Source organism: Coenobita brevimanus, chromosome 44 (assembly GCF_032717465.1).
Source record: "Coenobita brevimanus isolate Jiangsu-jjx chromosome 44, ASM3271746v2, whole genome shotgun sequence".
Taxonomy (NCBI): domain Eukaryota; kingdom Metazoa; phylum Arthropoda; class Malacostraca; order Decapoda; family Coenobitidae; genus Coenobita; species Coenobita brevimanus.
The window spans coordinates 48,849,024-48,869,015 of record NC_136997.1 but is presented as its reverse complement, the minus strand read 5'-3'; the positions used below and the strand labels follow the sequence as shown (position 1 = coordinate 48,869,015).

At 42.9% G+C, this 19,992-nt stretch overlaps 1 protein-coding gene across 1 annotated transcript; it reads right to left on the bottom strand.

Moving 5' to 3' along the window:
* Nucleotides 1-107: 107 nt before the first annotated feature.
* On the bottom strand, nucleotides 108-14,459 carry LOC145398110 (uncharacterized). Its single transcript, XM_080271065.1, has 7 exons — nucleotides 14,238-14,459; nucleotides 12,102-12,227; nucleotides 5,429-5,599; nucleotides 4,320-4,499; nucleotides 3,451-3,582; nucleotides 2,141-2,239; nucleotides 108-726 (listed from the first exon to the last, which is right to left on the bottom strand). Exons 1-7 carry the CDS (start codon nucleotides 14,457-14,459, stop codon nucleotides 478-480), a joined length of 1,179 nt encoding a protein of 392 aa, XP_080127191.1. The 3' UTR covers nucleotides 108-477.
* Nucleotides 14,460-19,992: the final 5,533 nt, after the last annotated feature.

Sequence of the window (19,992 nt, the reverse complement as noted above, 5' to 3'; positions counted from 1 at the left end):
CTGCAACCTCCAAATCAAGTGCAAAAAAAGATCACAGTCGCCATTACAAGACAATCACGGTAAATTATATCACATCTCATAGCTTACGTTTCTAGTAATGCCGGTAATCCATCCACTTTAAATTGGCAAAAGCCTTTGGTTCTTTCGTAGCCTATTTCGTGCAGTACAGCGGCAGAATACACGAATAGCAACAACATTTCGACCCTTCAAACTCTCCATGACTCTTCTTTGTAACTAGAACCATTTTCCTTTTAAATGTTTAGGATTCAAAATGGAAAGATGGCGATTTTAGGCCTACACGGCACCGGATTTATTGCTCAAACTCAATTTTAGGCCACGTTATTATGGACAGAGAATAGTACCAAATTTTAGCGGTGGTATTTTCTGCTAAAACTCAAAATACAAGATGAAGGAACGGAAATTGTGGGCCTGACTAAAGTGGAATGAATTTTAACGTTTCACGAAAATTGTTTGTGGTCAGATCAAGGGTTCTGTTTCTTGACTGCGGTGATTGTGGTGATTGTGCGGAGGTGGTGGCGCTGGTGGTGGAGGCTGTGGCTGGGGTGAGGCAGGGCAGCAGGGGAAATGCTTCTTCTCGTACAACCAGATACCACAGAGGAGGATGGCCAGAGAGAGCAGGTAGAGGTGGTTAAGGGTGAAGGAGAGAGGGAACAGCATCGCCGTCATCACCGACAGCAGTGTGTTGTTGAGAGCTGCTAGATAGTCCTGAGAAAGGGATATTCAAAAAATTATTACACACACACATGAACACGGAGAGATGCAAGACAATCCTAGCATGCACACACACAAACACCTCCTTCAATCCGGGGGCGTGCCTTATTGCTTTATTGCTCTCTCCAGACGATTTTATTCAGCTCTGGGGGGAAGGCACCTTGAAGTAATGGGGTAAATAAAGCAAATACCTAACCCTTCCAGTATGACATTATTTGAGTGCTAAATAAAGTTGTCTGGAGCAAGCAAAGATAAAATAAAATGCGTCGTTGAATTAAAGATGTTAATAATCCAAGGAGTCGGGGAACATCCTTTCTATTTTATTGATTGATTTATTTTTAGAGGGTGAGAAAAGAGAGATAGACCTATTTTTCACCACTGACTGACACTCTTGAATTCACCGATATATAAGTAGAAATGTTACTTGTAGAGTAAACAATGGTATTCTCGTACACTAAAAAAGTAATGAAGTGTGGCAAGGGAACTATGATATTAAATTCCTCCTGCTATATATTCCAGGCGGAGACTAAGATGACAAAATGTATATGGTAGAAAATTTGGCCACATATGTATTAAGAGCACCTCCTCTACTATATCAATTTTCTATTATTATTACTAACTCCTGATAAACAATACTAAAGTTTGTTGGATATCTGCACTATAAATTTCCTCTTCATGTCCTGCATGGTTAAGGGGCGGTAGTATTGTTCCTTGTGTGTTAATGAGGCAAGTGAAGCAGCTAAATGGTACTGCAGGTGTAATGCTGTGAGTCAAAGGGAAGCTAGGAGACGGAAAGGGAAGCTAGGAGAAGGGAAGCTAAGATACCAGAGCTAGGAGAAAGGGATGGGAAGTAGGAAAGCACGTCTCTTTTGGACAGTGAGCATTATATATTGTACTTCCCAGGAGGTTCAAAATATGGCCATATAATTCAGTTTCATTATGACAGTCTGCATACAACTAGTCTGTGTTAATTTACGTAACGGAGGACCAAGACACCAATCTGGAAGTATGTAAACTCATATCCTAACCAGAACTGGGTTACAATGACAACTGAATCATCGCAAAGTACTGAATCCATTTTTGTAAAGTACTATATTCATTTTTGTAATAATTATATCCGTTTTTGTAAAGTGGTGTATCCATTTTTATACAAATTATTAAAACCCAATAAGCTTCGGGCTTGCAACGGCTTTACCTTTTTAGAAGAATTAAAGGAAAGCAAAAATCAATGCTCATTTAACTCGAAGTGCCTCTTAAAATGTGTTAAAACTGAAGATCATAGGCATAAAGGAAGAAGAATTAACAGTCTAAATATCTATACTGAGATTATGTACTCCTTGTGATCTACTTAGTTCAGAAAGTTGTTCCCTGCCTCCCATCTTTCCAGCAGGCAGGTGTAATGACCCACCTTGGCGATGGTGTCAAGGTTCCGGACGATGAACGGAACGCAGAGGCCGGCCAGCGCTGAAGCACCCACCGCTGCCACCACGTATCCTAGCGACCACGCCTGATTACACGTGTGTCAAATTAGCCAAGTCATTAAAATTAGGCCTGATTCATTAACTGATGTCTTTAATCAACGTTGATGACAAAGTGCTACCTTTAAACATAATGAAAGTTGATGACAAACTGATGTCCTTACATATAACCAAGATTGATGTTATAAGCTGATGTCTTTAAATACACTCAGGGTTGATGACAGATTGATGTCCTCTATAATCAAGGTTCATGACAAAATACTGTGCACGCAAACTTTAATACAAGACAAGACAGGACACTTTCGTATTTTAATGCCTGACAGAATAATTGGAATGTTAGTATATAAACGACACCAACACTCAGAGAAAATACCCTCTACTCTGAAGACAATGTATCATCAGATCACTGTCTCTGTGGATATCCTCTCAGCTAGGTGTCAGTGTTGAGCTTGATAATGCAGCAAACGTGTGTCATAAAGAAACAATTGAGTGAGTAATTTACAGAGGGTGGTTTTACTGAATCCTACGGCAGCTGAGATGTGCTGACAATTTGGCCTGTCTCTCCTTTCTTCCTCCTCTCTGTCTCTGTCCTTCCCTCTTCCTTTCTAAATGTATACTTCCGGTTTCCCAAACACGTAGGGCAAAGGGGGAACCGACAGTGAGGTTGCTCCTTTCTTAAATGATGTGAGAGAGACGTGTGGATGACCCAGCCCTCTAGCTCGATCTGTCATCATTTTCCATCCTTACTATAGCCAGACATCTAAAGTGTAGCTCAGGTATTCTCTTAGAGTCACTCACTCCTCCTTGTAAACTGCTAAAAAAAAAATTGGAGCATAGTTTAATAAATCCTCAGGGTAAACTGCTATCATCCTTTTAACTCCAGTCAGAAAGAAGTGTGTTGAGTCATTCTGCATACATTCTTTCTTCAGGGTAAACTGCTATCATCCCTTTAACTCCAATCAGAAATAAATGTTTGAGTCATTCTGCATACATTCTTTCTTCAGGGTAAACTGCTATCATCCTTTTAACTCCAGTCAGAAAGAAGTGTCTTGAGTCATTCTGCATACATTCTTCAGGGTAAACTGCGATCATCCTTTTAACTCCAGTCAGAGAGAAGTGTGTTGAGTCATTCTGCATACATTCTTCAGGGTAAATTGCTATCATCCATTTAACTCCAGTCAGGAAGAAGTGTGTTGAGTCGTTCTGCATACATTCTTTCACCCAGATTAGACGCACTGACCTGCAGGTGGAGATTTGAGAGGGTGGAGAAGTCAGTGTGGAGGCTTAGTGAGATCCCAGCCAACATGGACCCCCAAACGTAGAGCCACACCTGCTGCTCAACCACACTTCTCTTGTCGTTCTTGAGGAGTAGCTAGAACACAAATATAATGGTCAGAAATATAACTAAATATGATTGGTATTTGGGCACAATTGGCAGCGTCACATGGCACAAATCAACCATGTTTTCTAATTTGATGCCACAATACAGTCAAGATTTTCAAGGTCTGTTTTTCAGCAGTGGGAGGTGGTGCATCACATTCATATAACGTGTGCAAGAGGGAATTCAAAAGGGAAGAGTTTTCAGGTAATTCACGTCGTATTCTTCCTCGTCACAGCAACACAGAACTGGCACGAAATAAAATACCCCGCAGCATTATTCCCTCGGGAGTCAAAGGAAATATACAAGAAGCCTCGGTTGTCATGCTTTGCCAGTCTCATAATCGCCTCTGTTTTTAAGACCTGTTTATCATGACCAAAATCCTAAATCATCATGGGAAAGCTCATGATATTCTGTTTCTCAAGTTTTTATATCGTAATTCTCATAAGCAAGGTTTTCACTTGGGGAGATATCTGCGTCATTATTTTTTTTTATATCGTAAAGAAAATCAGTCCTAGTCTCGTCTATTATTATTTTATCCATAATACAACGAACATTTAGGGAGTCAGTGATGTATGAATTAACGTCAATGAAAAAAGGAAATGGAAGAAAATCAATCAATAATGTACATATTCACCAGATGGTATTAACTTTGGTGATTTTCCGTCCCAAAATATTTGCTCACGTTACTAAACACGACGAGTGCTGTGGTAAAGGTGACAACAACTGACCTCAACAACGAGAGAGGCGATGGTTGAGAGGATGGCGGAGAGCTGTGATGCGAGGATGACTTCGGTGGTGAGGGAGTGGTGTCCTGCGTGGAGCTCTGAGACCCGGGCCACAGGTAGGCTGCCCACCACCAGCAGGCAGCCCACCATCTGCACACACCGCACCTCACGCCCGAACACCACCTGGGCAGGAGAGGAGGGTCAGGTTGGCATAAATTACCTTGAAGTATTGAATGGGTTTTAACACCTCCAAAACTATACTTGTTTAGCTAAATCTATGGGAAAATTAGGTCTATTTACATACGATAAACAACAAAACCATAGTGAAGAGGGAAGATTTACCTTCGGCAGGGCACAGTGACTACCTGTATAGTACTTGGAATTTAAGGAACCTTCTTCATATATGAGAGACTGGCGGGACAGACATCGATCAGTGACCCTAGATGTCACCTGGTGTTAGACTTGGGTCATCTACAGAGACCATGGTTGTTTACAGGAACCATGGTTGTTAAAAGGTACCATGGTTGTTTAAAGGTACCATGGTTGTTAAAAGGTACCATGGTTGTTAAAAGGTACCATGGTTGTTCAAGGCTAAGCACTGCAGTCAAAAGGGTCTCTCCTAAGCAAAACTAGAACAACCAAGCTAGTTTCTGCCTGACCCTCGAAGCTCTTGGCTTAAAAAAAAAAAAAAAAAAAAAAAAAAAAAAACTATACCAAAGAGACCATTTTCTATATGTGATTAAATTTTCATAACGAATCTTCAAGTTTTTTCAAAAACTCGTTGGCATTATGAGCCAACTCCTTGAGAATCATCTATGGGGGAATCTAAGGAAGGCGCCTGTAACTGTCCTAGAGGTCCTGGGACTCATGGGGGGACGCACAGGGCTCATTTCAAATCGGTTCCTCAGTAACCCGCCAGGGAAATAAGTAACTCAGTGACATAGGCTCTTCTAAGACGGCCACAAGGAGGGTCCAGCAATAGCCTGTGAAGGGGTGAAGCCAGTGGACTGACGAAGTAGGCCAGTGCAATAGTAGTAGTAGTAGTAGTAGTAGTAGTATGGCAATAACATTAATACGTGCAGGAGCATAAACTAAACGCACTTTTAACTAACCAAATAGGCTAATGCAGTGTAGAGCGTGCGGGTCTGAATCAGCACCATCCATATAGGTGGTGAGGTGGACGGCAGCGTCAGCAGGTACAGCAGGTTGGTACAGAAGTAACAGGCAGCAGGAGCACACAGCTTTGCACACGGCCTCCACGAAGACATTGACGCCCCTCTCACCTGTCAACGTAAGGGGGTTATTGCTACGTGTTTATTGGCGATACTGGAGCCTGGATCACCTGTCAGCACCACACACTGATGCCCCTCTCACCTCAACACCACACATGGATGCCCCTCTCACCTGTCAACACCACACATTGATGGCCCTCTCACCTGTCAACACCACACATTGATGCCCCTCTCACCTGTCAACACCACACATTGATGTCCCTCTCACCTGTCAACACCACACATTGATGCCCCTCTCACCTGTCAACACCACACATTGATGCCCCTCTCACCTGTCAACACCACACATTGATGCCCCTCTCACCTCAACACCACACATTGATGTCCCTCTCACCTGTCAACACCACACATTGATGTCCCTCTCACCTGTCAACACCACACATTGATGCCCCTCTCACCTGTCAACACCACACATTGATGTCCCTCTCGCCTGTCAGCACCACACATTGATACCCCTCTCACCTGCCAACGTAAGGGGGTTACTACTAGTCTTCGTTACCTGTCAGCACCACACGCACTTCACACCACAGTGGGTTATACTACTTTCAATTTAACTTGGCCCAGATTTTTCACTTTCGGCGACCTAGTTCACGTAGTTCGATGGATGGAAAAGACAAGGCTCTACATCCTTTCCACGGCACTTCTTCGTGACTAGCATAATTTTCCAGTCTCTTGTCGATACTCACCATTCAAAATAAGATGTCACATTTAGGCCAAACTAGAGTGAAATGAGCATAGCAGACACCCAACTCTGCTTTTATAGTTTGCATTTATTTATTAATTTTTATCATTTTTTGCATAACAAGAGGCGTGTGCATTCAGGAAGTGTATAATCTAACTATCTCTCCGCCAAGTTACAGTGAAAGGAGTACAGATGTTTTTCCTGGGTTGAGGGGGGAAGAAAATCGTCCGTAGGAAGCTTGAATGAACTTAAAGAAATTGCCACACTGGAGAGATGACCCCCTTCGATGTGTACTTGTGGGAGACGCCTTCCTGTGGTGGCACTGATATAACTAGGCGGTGGAGCTGCCTGGTTATACAAATATTCCTTAACTCACTCCCCAACCCGCCAAAAGGAGGATGTTGGGCTGTAGATGAAGAAAGTGAAGAAAAGAAAGAAGATCCGAAGAAGAAGAAGAAGAAGAACAACAACAACAACAACAACAACAACAACATGAGGAAGAAGAAGAAGAACAAGAGGAAGAAAAAAGGAGGAGGAGGAGAAAAAGAATGATGATGATGATGATGATGGTGATGAGGATGATGATGATGATGATGATGGTGATGATGATGATGGTGATGATGATGATGGTGATGGTGATGGTGATGATGATGATGATGATGGTGATGATGATGATGATGGTGATGATGATGATGGTGATGATGATGATGATGGTGATGGTGATGATGATGATGATGATGATGGTGATGATGATGATGATGATGATGGTGATGATGAATTAGACTTATGACCATCGACTAATCAGGATCACTTTCTTCTAGGTCTCAGTCTTCTCCTAGAACACAACCAGTAATAGTCGAACATACAGCTACATGGAAGAAGAACCAGAGGAGTTATACCTATGCCTATCAAGTGAGTGGATGGTATTGAAGCAGTATTTCAGTTTCTTCTAAGTCTAAGTGTTCTCCTAGAATATAACACTCATAGTCGAAGATGGAGAACAATAAATTAGGGACATACCACGCGTTCTTATGGTAGTAATTACTCTGACGAAAAAAAAAAAAAAGATGGAGTTAGGCCTCTCTGCTGGAATGCATATTATATTTTGTGTCCCGCCTCATACCACACCTTCACATGCCACCTTCTTCGGCACAAATACTCACCGTCAAAATTGAATACATGACAAGACATTTATTCAAGACTAATACTTCATACACCTTCACATGTCCCTTCCTCGGCACAAATACTCACCGTCCATACTGAATACATGACATTTATTCAAGACTAATACTTTATACACCTTCACATGTCCCTTCCTGAGCACTAATACTCACCGTCAAAATTGAATCATGGCAAGACATTCAGGGCTAATACTTCATACACCTTCACATGTCACTTCCTGAGCACTAATACTCACCGTCAAAATTGAATACATGGCAAGACATTTATTCAGGGCTAATACTTTATACACCTTCACATGTCACTTCCTGAGCACTAATACTCACCGTCAAAATTGAATCATGGCAAGACATTCAGGGCTAATACTTCATACACCTTCACATGTCACTTCCTCGGCACTAATACTCACCGTCCATACTGAATACATGCTACGTCTGTCTCTTAGGGCTGGTGTGTCGGTATTAGTGGGGGTATTTTTATTGTATGTCGATGATAAATGATGGTATGGTAGTAATCGTAATGGTAACAGGGGATGGTTGTGGTGGTTGTGGTAGTAGTGGTGGTAATTGTGGTGGTGGAAGTAGTGATGGTGGGTGGTGGTGATAGTGGTGATGGTCGTAGTGGTGGTAGGTGGTAGTAGTGTTGGTGAAGGTGTTAATGGTGACAGTGGTGATGGTCGTAGTGGTGGTAGGTGGTAGTAGTGTTGGTGAAGGTATTAGTGGTGACAGTGGTAGTGGTAGTGATGGTGGTGGTAGAGATAGTGGTAGTAGTGATAGTGATGGTGGTAGATGGTGGTGATGGTGGTGGTAGTAGTGATGGTGAAAGTATTTGTGGTGGTAGTGGTCGTGGTATTGGCGGTGGCAGTAGTGGTGGTAGGTGATGGTAGTAGTAATGAGTGATGAGGGTATATGGTGGTAGTAGTGATGGTGGTGGGTCTGGTAGTGGTGGTGGTAGGTGATTGAGGTAGCAGCAAATGATGATGGTAGGTGGAGGTGGTGGTGGTGATGAAGGTTTTAGTAGTAGTAGTAGTAGTAGTTGTTGTTGTTGTTGTTGTTGTTGTTGTGGTGGTGGTGGTGATGATGGTGGTGGTGGTGGTGGTGGTGGTGGTGATGTGGTGGTGGTGTGGTGGTGGTAGTGACTGTGGTGGTATTGACAGCGGTAGCAATAGTGATAAGGCGAGAGATAAGGGTACGATATACTGATAACGATAAAGGTAAAAACTGAAGGGGAGAATTATTCGTATTTTCTGTAGTATATGTGGCTCCGTAACACCATTTCCTTAGCGATTTATTCTGCCTCTTACACATTAACCCCCTCATGGTCGGATATACTCTAGCATGTTATTTATTCAGCTGAGAGAGAGAGAGAGAGAGAGAGAGAGAGAGAGAGAGAGAGAGAGAGAGAGAGAGAGAGAGAGAGTTACTTAAGTTGTCCCAAGCATGAGAGGGTTAGACTGACGCAACAGACAAAACCTATCACAGGAAATGCTTATCTGAACACCGCCCTAGCGAGCCGTGATTGTGCTGCCTAACTGCTAGATCCAGTTACGCGAACGGATTTTTGAGCGGGAGATTCGAACCTGTTTTTTTTTTTTTTAATGCAAGAAAGGAGGAACCAAAGGCCAGAAGCCCGCCAGATGTTTCCCTCCAAAAAAGTAACAAAAACAAGATAGCATAGAGCCAAACTCAAGACCCGTTCATTTCGAGATGCCTGGACACGCTGCATTTGAAAGTCTGGAGATCATGGCTACAGGAAATACAGACAGAGGGAGACAGTTCCAGAGTTGACCTGTTGCCTACATGAAGGACTGGGAGTAACGGTTAACTCTTGCATTAGAGAGTTGAACAGAAAAGGGATGGGAATTTGTTGCTAGACGGGTGCTACGCGCCCGCTGTAGTGGTGGAGGGATGCAAGCAGACAGTTCAGAGGAGCAGTGACCATTGAAGTAGTGATACAAAAGAGATAAAGAGGCAACAGTGCGGCGAAGAGACAGAGGTTGAAGGGAGCCAGTAAGAGGTGAGTAAATGAGACGAAAAGCATTTGACTCCACCTTGTTAAGAAAAGCTGTATATGGGGAGCCTCTCCACACATGAGAGTTGTACTCCATACAGGGACGAATAAAACCCGTGTATAAAGTCAACAAATGTGCAGGGGTAAAGAAGGCGCGGCGTCTGCTTAGCACACCTAATCTCTTGGATGCAGATTTTACAAGAGATGTAATATGTTTTTTTCTTTTTCAAGATAAATCCAGAGAGAATGAAATCCTAAGTATGTTTAAAAATGATGCAGGATTGAGTTGGATGTTGCTTAAAATTAGAGGATAACCCTGCTGAAGATTTTGACGAGTTGAAAGATGTAAGACCCTGAGTTTTTGATGCATTAAAAACAACAAGATTTATCCCAGTCAGAAATATGATTTAAGTAAGACATTAACGATCCAAGCTCTGTCGTAACTTATATTTATTTGTGCAGGATGAACTAGGGATGTGGGGATATTAAACTCCTTCCCTACCTTGTCCTTCCTGTACTCTCTTCCTTCCTTGTCCTTCCTGTACACCCTTCCTTCCTTGTCCTTCCTGTACACTCTTCCTTCCTTGTCCTTCCTGTACACCCTTCCTTCCTTGTCCTTCCTGTACACCCTTCCTTCCTTGTCCTTCCTGTACACTCTTCCTTCCTTGTCCTTCCTGTACACTCTTCCTTCCTTGTCCTTCCTGTACACTCTTCCTTGTCCTTCCTGTACACTCCTCCTTGTCCTTCCTGTACACCCTTCCTTCCTTGTCCTTCCTGTACACTCTTCCTTCCTTGTCCTTCCTGTACACTCTTCCTTGTCCTTCCTGTACACTCTTCCTTCCTTGTCCTTCCTGTACACTCTTCCTTCCTTGTCCTTCCTGTACACTCACCCTAATTCCCTTTTCCTCAGCGATTTATTTTCTTTATTGCACCTTACTGTCCTCCTCTGAGTTACATAAATCTTTCCACTATCGCTTCTGCATAAATAACGTATAAAAGGATATTAACCGCCCATACCTAAAAATAAATCACTAAAGAAAAGACGTCAGGGAGCCACTTAGGCCCACATACCTCTCTCTCTCTCTCTCTCTCTCTCTCTCTCTCTCTCTCTCTCTCTCTCTCTCTCTCTCTCTCTCTCTCTCTCTCTCTCTCAGGTCAAAGCCAGACGATTTTGTTCAGCTCTGGCGTGACGATTCTAGGCTGTAGTAGTAGTATTAGTAGTTGTAGTAGAAGTTAGTTGTGATGGTGGTGGTAGTAGTAGTAGTAGTAGAAGTAGTAGTAGCAGTAGTAGTAGTAGCAGCAGTAGTAGTAGTAGTAGTAGTCGTAGTAGTAGTAGTTGTAGTAGTAGCAGTAGAAGTAGTAGTAGTTCAAAGTTCATCTGAAATGTGAACCCAGTGGACTGCAGGCTTAAATTGTCCTCCTCCTGGAGTCCACCATCCACTTTTCGGGGGATAGGAAGGGAAATGAGGGACGTTTGTATAACCAGGCAGCCCCACAGCCTAGTTATATCAGTGCCACCACATGAAGGCGTCTCTCTCTAGCTCTCTTTCAATCTTCAAGAGTCAGAAGCAATTTTAACTTCTTCCCAAATTGAAAAAAAAAAAAAAAACATGTGAAGGCAGCCAATGTAAAAATATAAAAAAGAAAGTTACAAAAAGGTAGGTAAGGTATAAGTTATTAGAGATGGCGAAGGACTAACTAGCTAACTAAATAATTAAATTCACATATAAACCAGAAGGAAATGAGAAAATGTTACACTGAGGTCGGTAAAGGGTTAGCTATGAGAGATATGGAAGCAAGAACACAGATAGATCAATAATTAAATGAACTAATAATGGGTGGAGTGGGCGGGACGGGCTTAGGTGGAAGTGGGAGCTGTGGTAAAGACGGACGAGTACACCCTGCAAAAATGAATATGTATGAGGGGCGGGGGCGGTGGTGGACAGGGGCAAGTTACATATTTTTCTTATACTTTTGATGATGGGGTGGGAAAAGGGTAGGGTGGGTGGAGAGCAGTGAGCAGGATGGGCTGGGATGGAGGTAGCTCGTAGGAGAGAGAGGGGATAGTACACCCTGTGAAAATTGACGTCGTAGGTAGATCAGTATGGGTGCAAAGATGGTGAGTTGAAGGAATGAGGTGACGAGAATGTTGCTATGTGGAGTACTGTGTGGTTGTGTGGTGTGGTGTGGTGTGATGAGGTGTGGTGAGTAAAGCAATATGGTGTGGTGAGGTAGAGAGTGCTTATGTAGGTGCAGAGAAATATATATGTAGCGTAGTGAGGTGTGGTGAGGTGGTGTGGTGACGTGATGAGAGTAAAGCCATAGTGAGGCACAGGGTTAGCTATGTATGGTGTTGAGGTGTGGTGATGTAAGGAGAGTAAAGCTATGGTATGGTGAGGTACAGTGCAGGCTATGTGTGGTGCTGTGGTGTGGTGATTGTGATGAGGTGGTGCAGTGAGGTGACGAGAGTGAAGCTACCTGGTACAGTGTTGGCTATGTATGGTGTTGAGGTGTGGTGATGTAAGGAGAGTAAAGCTATAGTATGGTGAGGTTCAGTGCAGGCTATGTGTGGTGCTGAGGTGTGGTGCTGTGGTGATGTGTGGTGAAGTAGGCATGACTCACCGCTGCGTAGAGGAGGACGATGACAAGCTTGGTGAACTCTGTGAGGAGGACGAGGAGGGTGGACGGTATGGGGTACTTCCCGCCGTGTGACGAGGACAGACCATAGTTGCTCATTTGTTTCATCGTCTGGCAGGGCAGGGCAGGGCAGGGCAATCCAGGACAAGGCAGGGCAAGGCAGTCCAGGGCAGGGCAGGGCAGGACAGGGCAGACCGGGGCAGGGCAGGGAGGGAGGTAAAATCATAAGGTAAACACAACTCCATAACAGGGAATGGAAAATTAACACTAAGGCTGCCAATGAACACCTTGTATTTTGTTCCAGCTATCGTCAGGTGTATTTTGTTCCAGGTATCGTCAGGTGTATATAGAAGAAAAAAATCGAGTTAAAAAGTGTATATATATCTTGTAAAAAAAAATATATATCTTGCTTAACAATTTCGCCAAGAATAAGAACTGTACTTTATTTCAGCCAATTTCAGACGATTTTATTCATCTAAGGTAATCACAGCAGCCGAAGGATTTAGAGGGAGAGAGGTAGATCAAGAACCCGTATTCCCATCGGCCAAGGAAGCTCCGTAACACCTCTTCCTAAGCGATTTATTTTACTACATCTTACCGTCCTCATCTGCGTTACATAAACCTAACATCGCCATACTCAGCACAAATAACGTATACAAGAGAATATTAAGCAGCCATATCTGAAAATAAACCGCTAAGAAAAAGGCGCCAGGGAGCCTCCTTGCCCCACGAGCATACGGGTCAAGGTGTAAAGCAGGGTATTAAAAAAATCATCAAAATTTACTGGAGGTACAAGAAAAAAAAAAAAAAAAAAAAAGTCCTCGGGCTGGAGAGACGAACGCGATCTAGAAACAGGAAAAAAATATATATATTAATCTTGTGTTTTTGCAGTGTGTGTGTGTGTGTGTGTGTGTGTGTGTGTGTGTGTGTGTGTGTGTGTGTGTGTGTGAGAGAGAGAGAGAGAGAGCGTAGCGGTAATGAACGATACAAGACTGAATCAGCTTATTACTACTCCTAATTGCGTGTCCAAATGGCCCAATGGATATAAAAATAGTGAATGTGAAATTACTTGATATTCACTACCTACACCCTTCAATCACGCTTGGTTTACTTCACACACACACACACACACACACACACACACACACACACACAAAATATACATGCATACCAACACACATCACAGCCTGACTCAGCGCTGTCAAAATCACACACACACACACACACACACACACACACACACACACAAAATATACATGCATACAACACACATTACAACCTGTCTCAGTGCTGTCAAAATAACACACACACACACACACACACACACACACACACACACACACACCGCTTGCTGGTGCAATGGTAACGTTCCCGCTTGCCAACTGGTGGGCGGGAGTTCGCGCCTCGCTCAGGTTGCGAAAAGTTTCACTGACGAAGTGGGTGGTTACTGTCCCCCTAGAGCAAGGGGACGGGTGTGTGCGTGTGTGAAGGTCACAGCCTTGCCCTTAGATCAGACTATATGAGCTCTCAGCTCCCTTCCGGGAGGGTAAAAGCTGACCATCACGACCATCAAGTGATCCTGACCGACCCGGTGAATTACAAACACACAAAATATACATGCATACAACACACACTACAGCCTGACTCAGCACTGTCAAAATCACACACACACACACACCTACACACGGAAAACATATAATTAACTGTCTACCTGAACAAGTGTGTGAACATTCCTCTCTTTGTCTCTCTCTCTCTCTCTCTCTCTCTCTCTCAGCTGAATAAAATCGTCTGAATGTCGCAAGGAATAAAATAAAAAGTCCATCATAGATCTGAAAATCTTAAAAATAAACCATAACGCTTAGCATCTTAAAGAAGAGGACGGAGGAGGAGGAGGAGGAGGAAAAGAAGAAGATAATGATGAAGACAAAGAAGAAGAAGAAAAGATGGTGATGATGGTGATGAAGACGAAGAAGAAGAAGGAGGAGGGGGAGGAGGAAAAGAAGAAGATAATGATGAAGATTAAGAAGAAGATGATGAAGAACATGATGGTGATGATGATGAAGAAGAAGGAAGAAGAAGAAGGAGGAGGAGGAGGAGGAGGAGGAAGAAATTGACTCTTACCTCCATCACAAGGTAGGCTACGATAAATCCAGATGTCCTTCTAAGATTGGACGTTCTCTCTAAAGATATCCGTTTGGGGTGAATAGGACGAAGTGGTTTGGTGGTAGGTGTGGTGGCGGCAGTTGTGGTAGGGATGGTGGTAGTTGTGGTGGCGGTGGTGGTGTGTGTGGAGAGGGAGTTCAAATTCCCCGCCTCCATGCCTCCCAGACTCTCGACCTCCATGGCGATAAATAAATAATGAAACTCGATAAATTTGGTTGTTTCATGTGTTCCAGTCTTTTAAAAACTTGAAAATTTTCCGTTTCAGGTTTTGGTAGAGAGAGAGAATGCCCTTTTTTCAGCCTCCTTATTTTCAAATGTTAAATAAATGAAGAGACAATTAATTTGGTCAAGTTTAATGTCTTACAGTCTTTTAAAAACTTGATAAATTTGCGTTTCAGTTTTTGGTAGAGAAAGAGTCCTTTTTCACTTCTATATTGTTAACTCTTTTTACCTCTATATCAGTGAATAAATGACGAAACGTAAATTAATTTGATCAAGTTTCATGTCTTTCAGTCTTTAATAACTTGATAATTTTGCGTTTCAGTCCTTCCCACTCCTCTCCGGCCACTCCCATGCACTAATTCATAACCACTATGTTTTTCCCTCATCCATTTATGTCAACCTTCCATTTTATTTCCATTAAGGTGAAATATCAGGACTAAAAATAAATCACATGTATAGAAAAATGTATGAGTCAGTCTTGCCCACTTACTTTCCGTCCAGCTTTCCTCTGTACTTTCTCCTATAGTCCGTTCATTTTAACTTGGCGCAAATTTAGTCTTATCAGTTTCCCGTAGCTAAGTGGCTGAATAAGACAATACTACGGCTCTAGCGCCTCTCCTTAGCACTTCTTCGTGACTAGCACCATATTCTAGCGTCAGTCTACCGCTAAAACTCAGCATTCAAGATGGAGAGATGGCAATTTTAGGCCAAGTTAGAGTGACAAGAGTATAGTTCATAATTAATTGTTCTTTTCTTTCGTTCACGCTTTTCACTGCGTCCATCCATCGAGGAGAAAATGTAAACAAACTGGATTTAATTTACAGCAAGTTTCACGTTTCTCGATCCTTTCCACTTCTTTTCAATCACTGTCTTTTCCATTACTTTTTTGTCACTCTCATCTCATTCCAAGGTACCTATTTTCTTTTCTTTTCGTCTTTCTTTCTGTTTATTTAATACCGCGTTCCATCTGTCCTTTGGTAAATGATACACGTAATTCAATTCTGACCACTCCTTTTCAGACTCTCCTTTGTATTACTAAATTTTCTTGTGATTCACCTTCTTGTGCTTCTCTACTACTACTACTACTACTACTACTACTACTATTACTCTTACTACTACTACTGCTACTACTATTCTTATTCCTTTCTTTCTTTCTTCGTCTTCTTCCTCCTCTACTTCTTTTTCCTCTTCTTCCCTACTCTTCCTGTTACTTCATCCAGTTTGCTACAACTCTACACTTCTTTTCGATCTCTCTAATCTTCCTCTGCTATCCTTGTCAGATTCTTCGCTTCACCATCCCTCTTCGTCCCTCATTTTGCTTGGATCCTCACCATTTTCCATCCTTTTCACCCCCACATCGTTGGAATAACTCTAGCATTCAAATTCAACTGACCACAGACGATTTTATTCAACTGCGCGAGACATAAGAGCCTCATAGTGGTACTCTCAACCCCCCCCTCACGGTCAGACCAACTCTACGACTATGGCTGACGACTGTGATATAATTAAATGATGTAGGAACTCTTTATCTCTTTATCATTGTTTTTTTATCTCACTTTTCACTCTTTTCTCTCTCTCTCTCTCTCTCTCTCTCTCTTTCTACGTTGCTCATTTACCTCCTTCCTCTGTTTCTCAATCTTCTCAATCTGTCACTTATTTTTTATTCTCTCTCATCAGTGTTTTAAATCTCTTCACTCTCCTGTTCTCTCTCTTTCTCATTCTACATAGATTTTCCCTCACGTCATTCTGCAGTACTCATTTCCTTATCCTCTGTATCATTCTTCTTATCACATTTTAAATTCTTCCTTATCTCTTATCAGTCTTTTTTTTATAATATTCTCCTCTTCTTGTCTCATTCTTCCTGTCTCTCTCTTCTCAAATTATCATATTTATTCTTCTTTATCTTATCATCACTTTACTCTTTAATAAATAAATATCTCAAGTTACTCCTTCCCGTCAAAAATTTTTCTCGTACATTTATACAAACTCAATTATTTGCCAGTCTACATCACTAATTTCCTTTAATTATTTTTTCCTCGCTATGTTTTATTTCACTGCTATGCGTTTCATTTCTGTTTTAAAGTTTCGCTCCTTTCCAAGTTTCATTCCACTATTCGGCATTCAGTTCCTGTATCAACTTTTCCGCCGATTTAAGTTTCGTTTCACAGTCCTGCGTCTCATTCCTGTACTGTCGTTTTCTCCGTTTTAAGTTCATTCCACTTTTCTACGTTCCATTCCTCTCATCGCTTCCTCCTCACTCCTTTTTGGCACCTCCCTCTTCACAGGCGATCCTACTCATTCGCAAATCTGTCCTCCTTTCACTTCCTCTTGGTCAAATTCCCGTCTTCTCAGCCCTTACAAGTTTCCCTCCATCCAGCGACTCATTCCACCCCGTACTACTGTTCCGTGCTCCTCGCCTTCTCGTCAAGTTGCTCCGTGATATCCTGGCAACTTCCCCCCTCCACCTCTATCTCGATACTGACTCAGGCCACCATCACCATTGCCATCTCCACCAGTGCAAATCTCGCCCAGTGACTAGAAAAGTAGCCCTAAGTAGCCCAGTCACTAACCACCTATATTCGCCCCTGTTCAGCCATATCACGATAGTATTTCCAGTATTGATAGTTTTTTTGCATTGTTTTGTAAGCCTGGTATGTGAAACGTAAAGCTGAAACAATAAGATTTTCATTAAATAAATCTGGGAATATTTCAAACTCTCCCGCAACTGGTCCTAAACTAGCCCACCTGTGCGTGGAGGCCGCAACCTTGGCAACGCTACCACCCGCCTCCAGTGTTTACTATCGTCCCGCCCAGCTCCCAAAACATTAATTGCGTCACCGCCACGTAGGACGGGAGACCTGCTTGGCCTTCCTTAAACTCTCCTTTTCCTCCTATGCGGGTTTACTCAGAGCCGTGTTTTCCTGGCTAGATTGGACTTCGTAGCACATATTCCTTGGAGATTTATTTTGCTGGACATCCTCTTGGTTGTTACTGAAGGAAACTATATTTATTTTTACGTCTTTCACTGTTTCACTTCGAGTTAACGTTTACCTTTTCCTCCTCCTACACACCTTTACCCAGACCTGTGTTTTCCTTGAGGCAGCAAACTTCGTAGCATTACTTACTAAGCTATTTATTTTGAATCTATATCAAGCCATTTTACGTCTACTGCAGGACCGAACCTTCACCTCGGAGGGGGAGTGATAGCCAGAACTACCCTTCCACCAAGCTGCCAAAGCACGAATGGGGAAAGGATGTTTGTTGGAAGTGATGAATGGGAAACTCTGAGAACTGAGATACCTATATAAAAGTCTGTTGTTGTCCTTGGTGTTACTTAGCCCTAGTCTGACCGAGCAGACCCGTTGACCACAGGCAAACAATTACTTCAGTGGGGTTGATATACAGGTACAATACAGTTCATAACGCCGTGTAAGGATCCAGCGCTCCCTTGTGTTAGTCATCGCCTCACCAGGGTTGGCCCTTCCCACGGCGAGGCGCAGGTGAACATGTGGTTTGGCTCCTGGGTGGACGCCCCAGGTGCACACCGCGAGCACGTCCACGCTCATCGTCAGCATCTGTAATAACATTCGTGAGGTATTATGCTATGGCTCTACATCCTTTTCATAGCACTTCTTCGTGACTAGCACCATAATGTAAATAATTTGCTGTAAATAAGTACGAGTATTAAAGATAGATGACAATTTTACGCCAGGTTTAAGTGAACAGACTAAAGGTGAATGATCTAAGGTGAGCCCCCCCCACTAGCCCCCTCACCTATTTTAAGCCTTTTTATGGGTGTTTGTGTGAGATTGATTAGATAAAACAGCTATTGAGAGAGAGAGAGAGAGAGAGAGAGAGAGAGAGAGACGACTATAGAGAACGTCCTTTGTGTGTGTGTGGATGGGTAGGTGGGTGTGTGTGTGTGTGTGTGTGTGTGTGTGTGTGTGTGTGTGTGTGCGTGTGTGTGTAAGAGAGACAGAGAGAGAGAGAGAGAGACCGGAAGTAGCATATGGTGACATCCTCTTGGCGTGGTACCAGTAGTGTTGGCATTTTCCGTAACACCTCTTCCATAGCGATTTATTTTGCATATTATACCACAGCTCTCTCTCGTATGGAATTATGTCCTTGATCCTGATATATAAGTTGCAGAAAAAATCGCTTAAGATCAGGTGTTAAGATAATTTCAAACGTACAGTAGGCAAAGTGTATCTCTCTCTCTCTCTCTCTCTCTCTCTCTCTCTCTCTCTCTCTCTCTCTCTCTCTCTCTCTCTCTCTCTCTCTCTCTCTCTCTCATTAATCCTGAGGATGGTGGTATTTGAACTGTGTAATAAACAAAATAAATAGCTTAGGAAGAGGCGTTAGGGAGCTTACACGAGAGTACGATACTGCATCTAAACATTCTCTTGTATAGGTTTTAATATTGATGTTGATAGGTGGGGGCGCTCACCATCCACTCACTCAATGTAGTGCTGCTCTCGGGTGTCTGCCCTTTCCTCTCCTCCATCCTTCTTTCCTTCCATCCTCTTCTGTCCTTCTTTCCTTCATTCTTTCCTCATCCTTCTGCCTACGGGTGACTTTACACTCCCTCTTCTGTTTCCTTCATTCTTTCCTTTTCCTTCTGCCTGTGGGTGACTCTACACTGAGTGACAAATGGTTTCCTGTACACCAGGAAACCGTTTACTACGCTGGGTGGTAACCATACAACCAAATTTTGGCACCTGGTGGTTTAATGGGTAATTATTGCACTCCAGTCGGATTGAGCCGGTGAAGGTTTATATCCAAGGGATGGTTGGGGTTGATTGTTCATGTAATGCCACTCAAGGATGAGTGAGGCTGGTCACTCTCATCTTAAATGTCGAGACCAACTGCCTAGCCCCAGGTTCCTACGCTCCTCATGGGGCAATGCAGGATTGGATGATTGCTTGATTGATTGATATTTAAACTGTAGAATGAATCGGTAAGGAAAAGGTGTTAAGATATTTTTCAGTCACAAAGTAGGCGTAGCTCCCTACCCCCTGGCGGGCCACCAATTGTTTACATAACAGTGCACGCCTCCCTCACCACGTCTAATCTCGCCTCATTGTAAAGCACTTCCCAACTCCCACTTTTACATTGTTTTCTTGCTTCCAGACGATTTTATTCAGCTGATGAGAGTCCCCTAGTCTTGAGATGAATAATAAAGGCTGTGTCTAACCCCTCCAGTTCGAAAAATTTCTCCTGAGCTGAAGAAAATCGTCTGGAGATAGCAAGAATATAAATGAATGCCGTCGAGATTGGAGGGGTTAAACGAGGAACTTGGGTGCAATATGCAAATTAAATCGCTTAGGAAGAGGTGCAACGGTCTCCTATGTTACCTGGAAAACGGCCAAACGAGGGATTTAGGTGTAATATGCAAAATAAATCGCTTAGGAAGAGGTGCAACGGCCTCCTATGTTGCCTGGTAAATGGACATCGCCTGTCACCACTTCAGTCTTCAAAAATACTCCTTTCG

Bases quoted from the DNA above. Each gene is read 5' to 3' on its own strand.
- LOC145398110 (XM_080271065.1), bottom strand. From the start codon at position 14,459: ATGGAGGTCGAGAGTCTGGGAGGCATGGAGGCGGGGAATTTGAACTCC. The intron at 3,583-4,319 runs GTCAGTTGTTGT...TTTGTGTTCTAG, and splicing joins TCGCCTCTCTCGTTGTTGAG to CTACTCCTCAAGAACGACAA. The intron at 2,240-3,450 runs GTCAGTGCGTCT...ACGTGTAATCAG, and splicing joins TCTCAAATCTCCACCTGCAG to GCGTGGTCGCTAGGATACGT.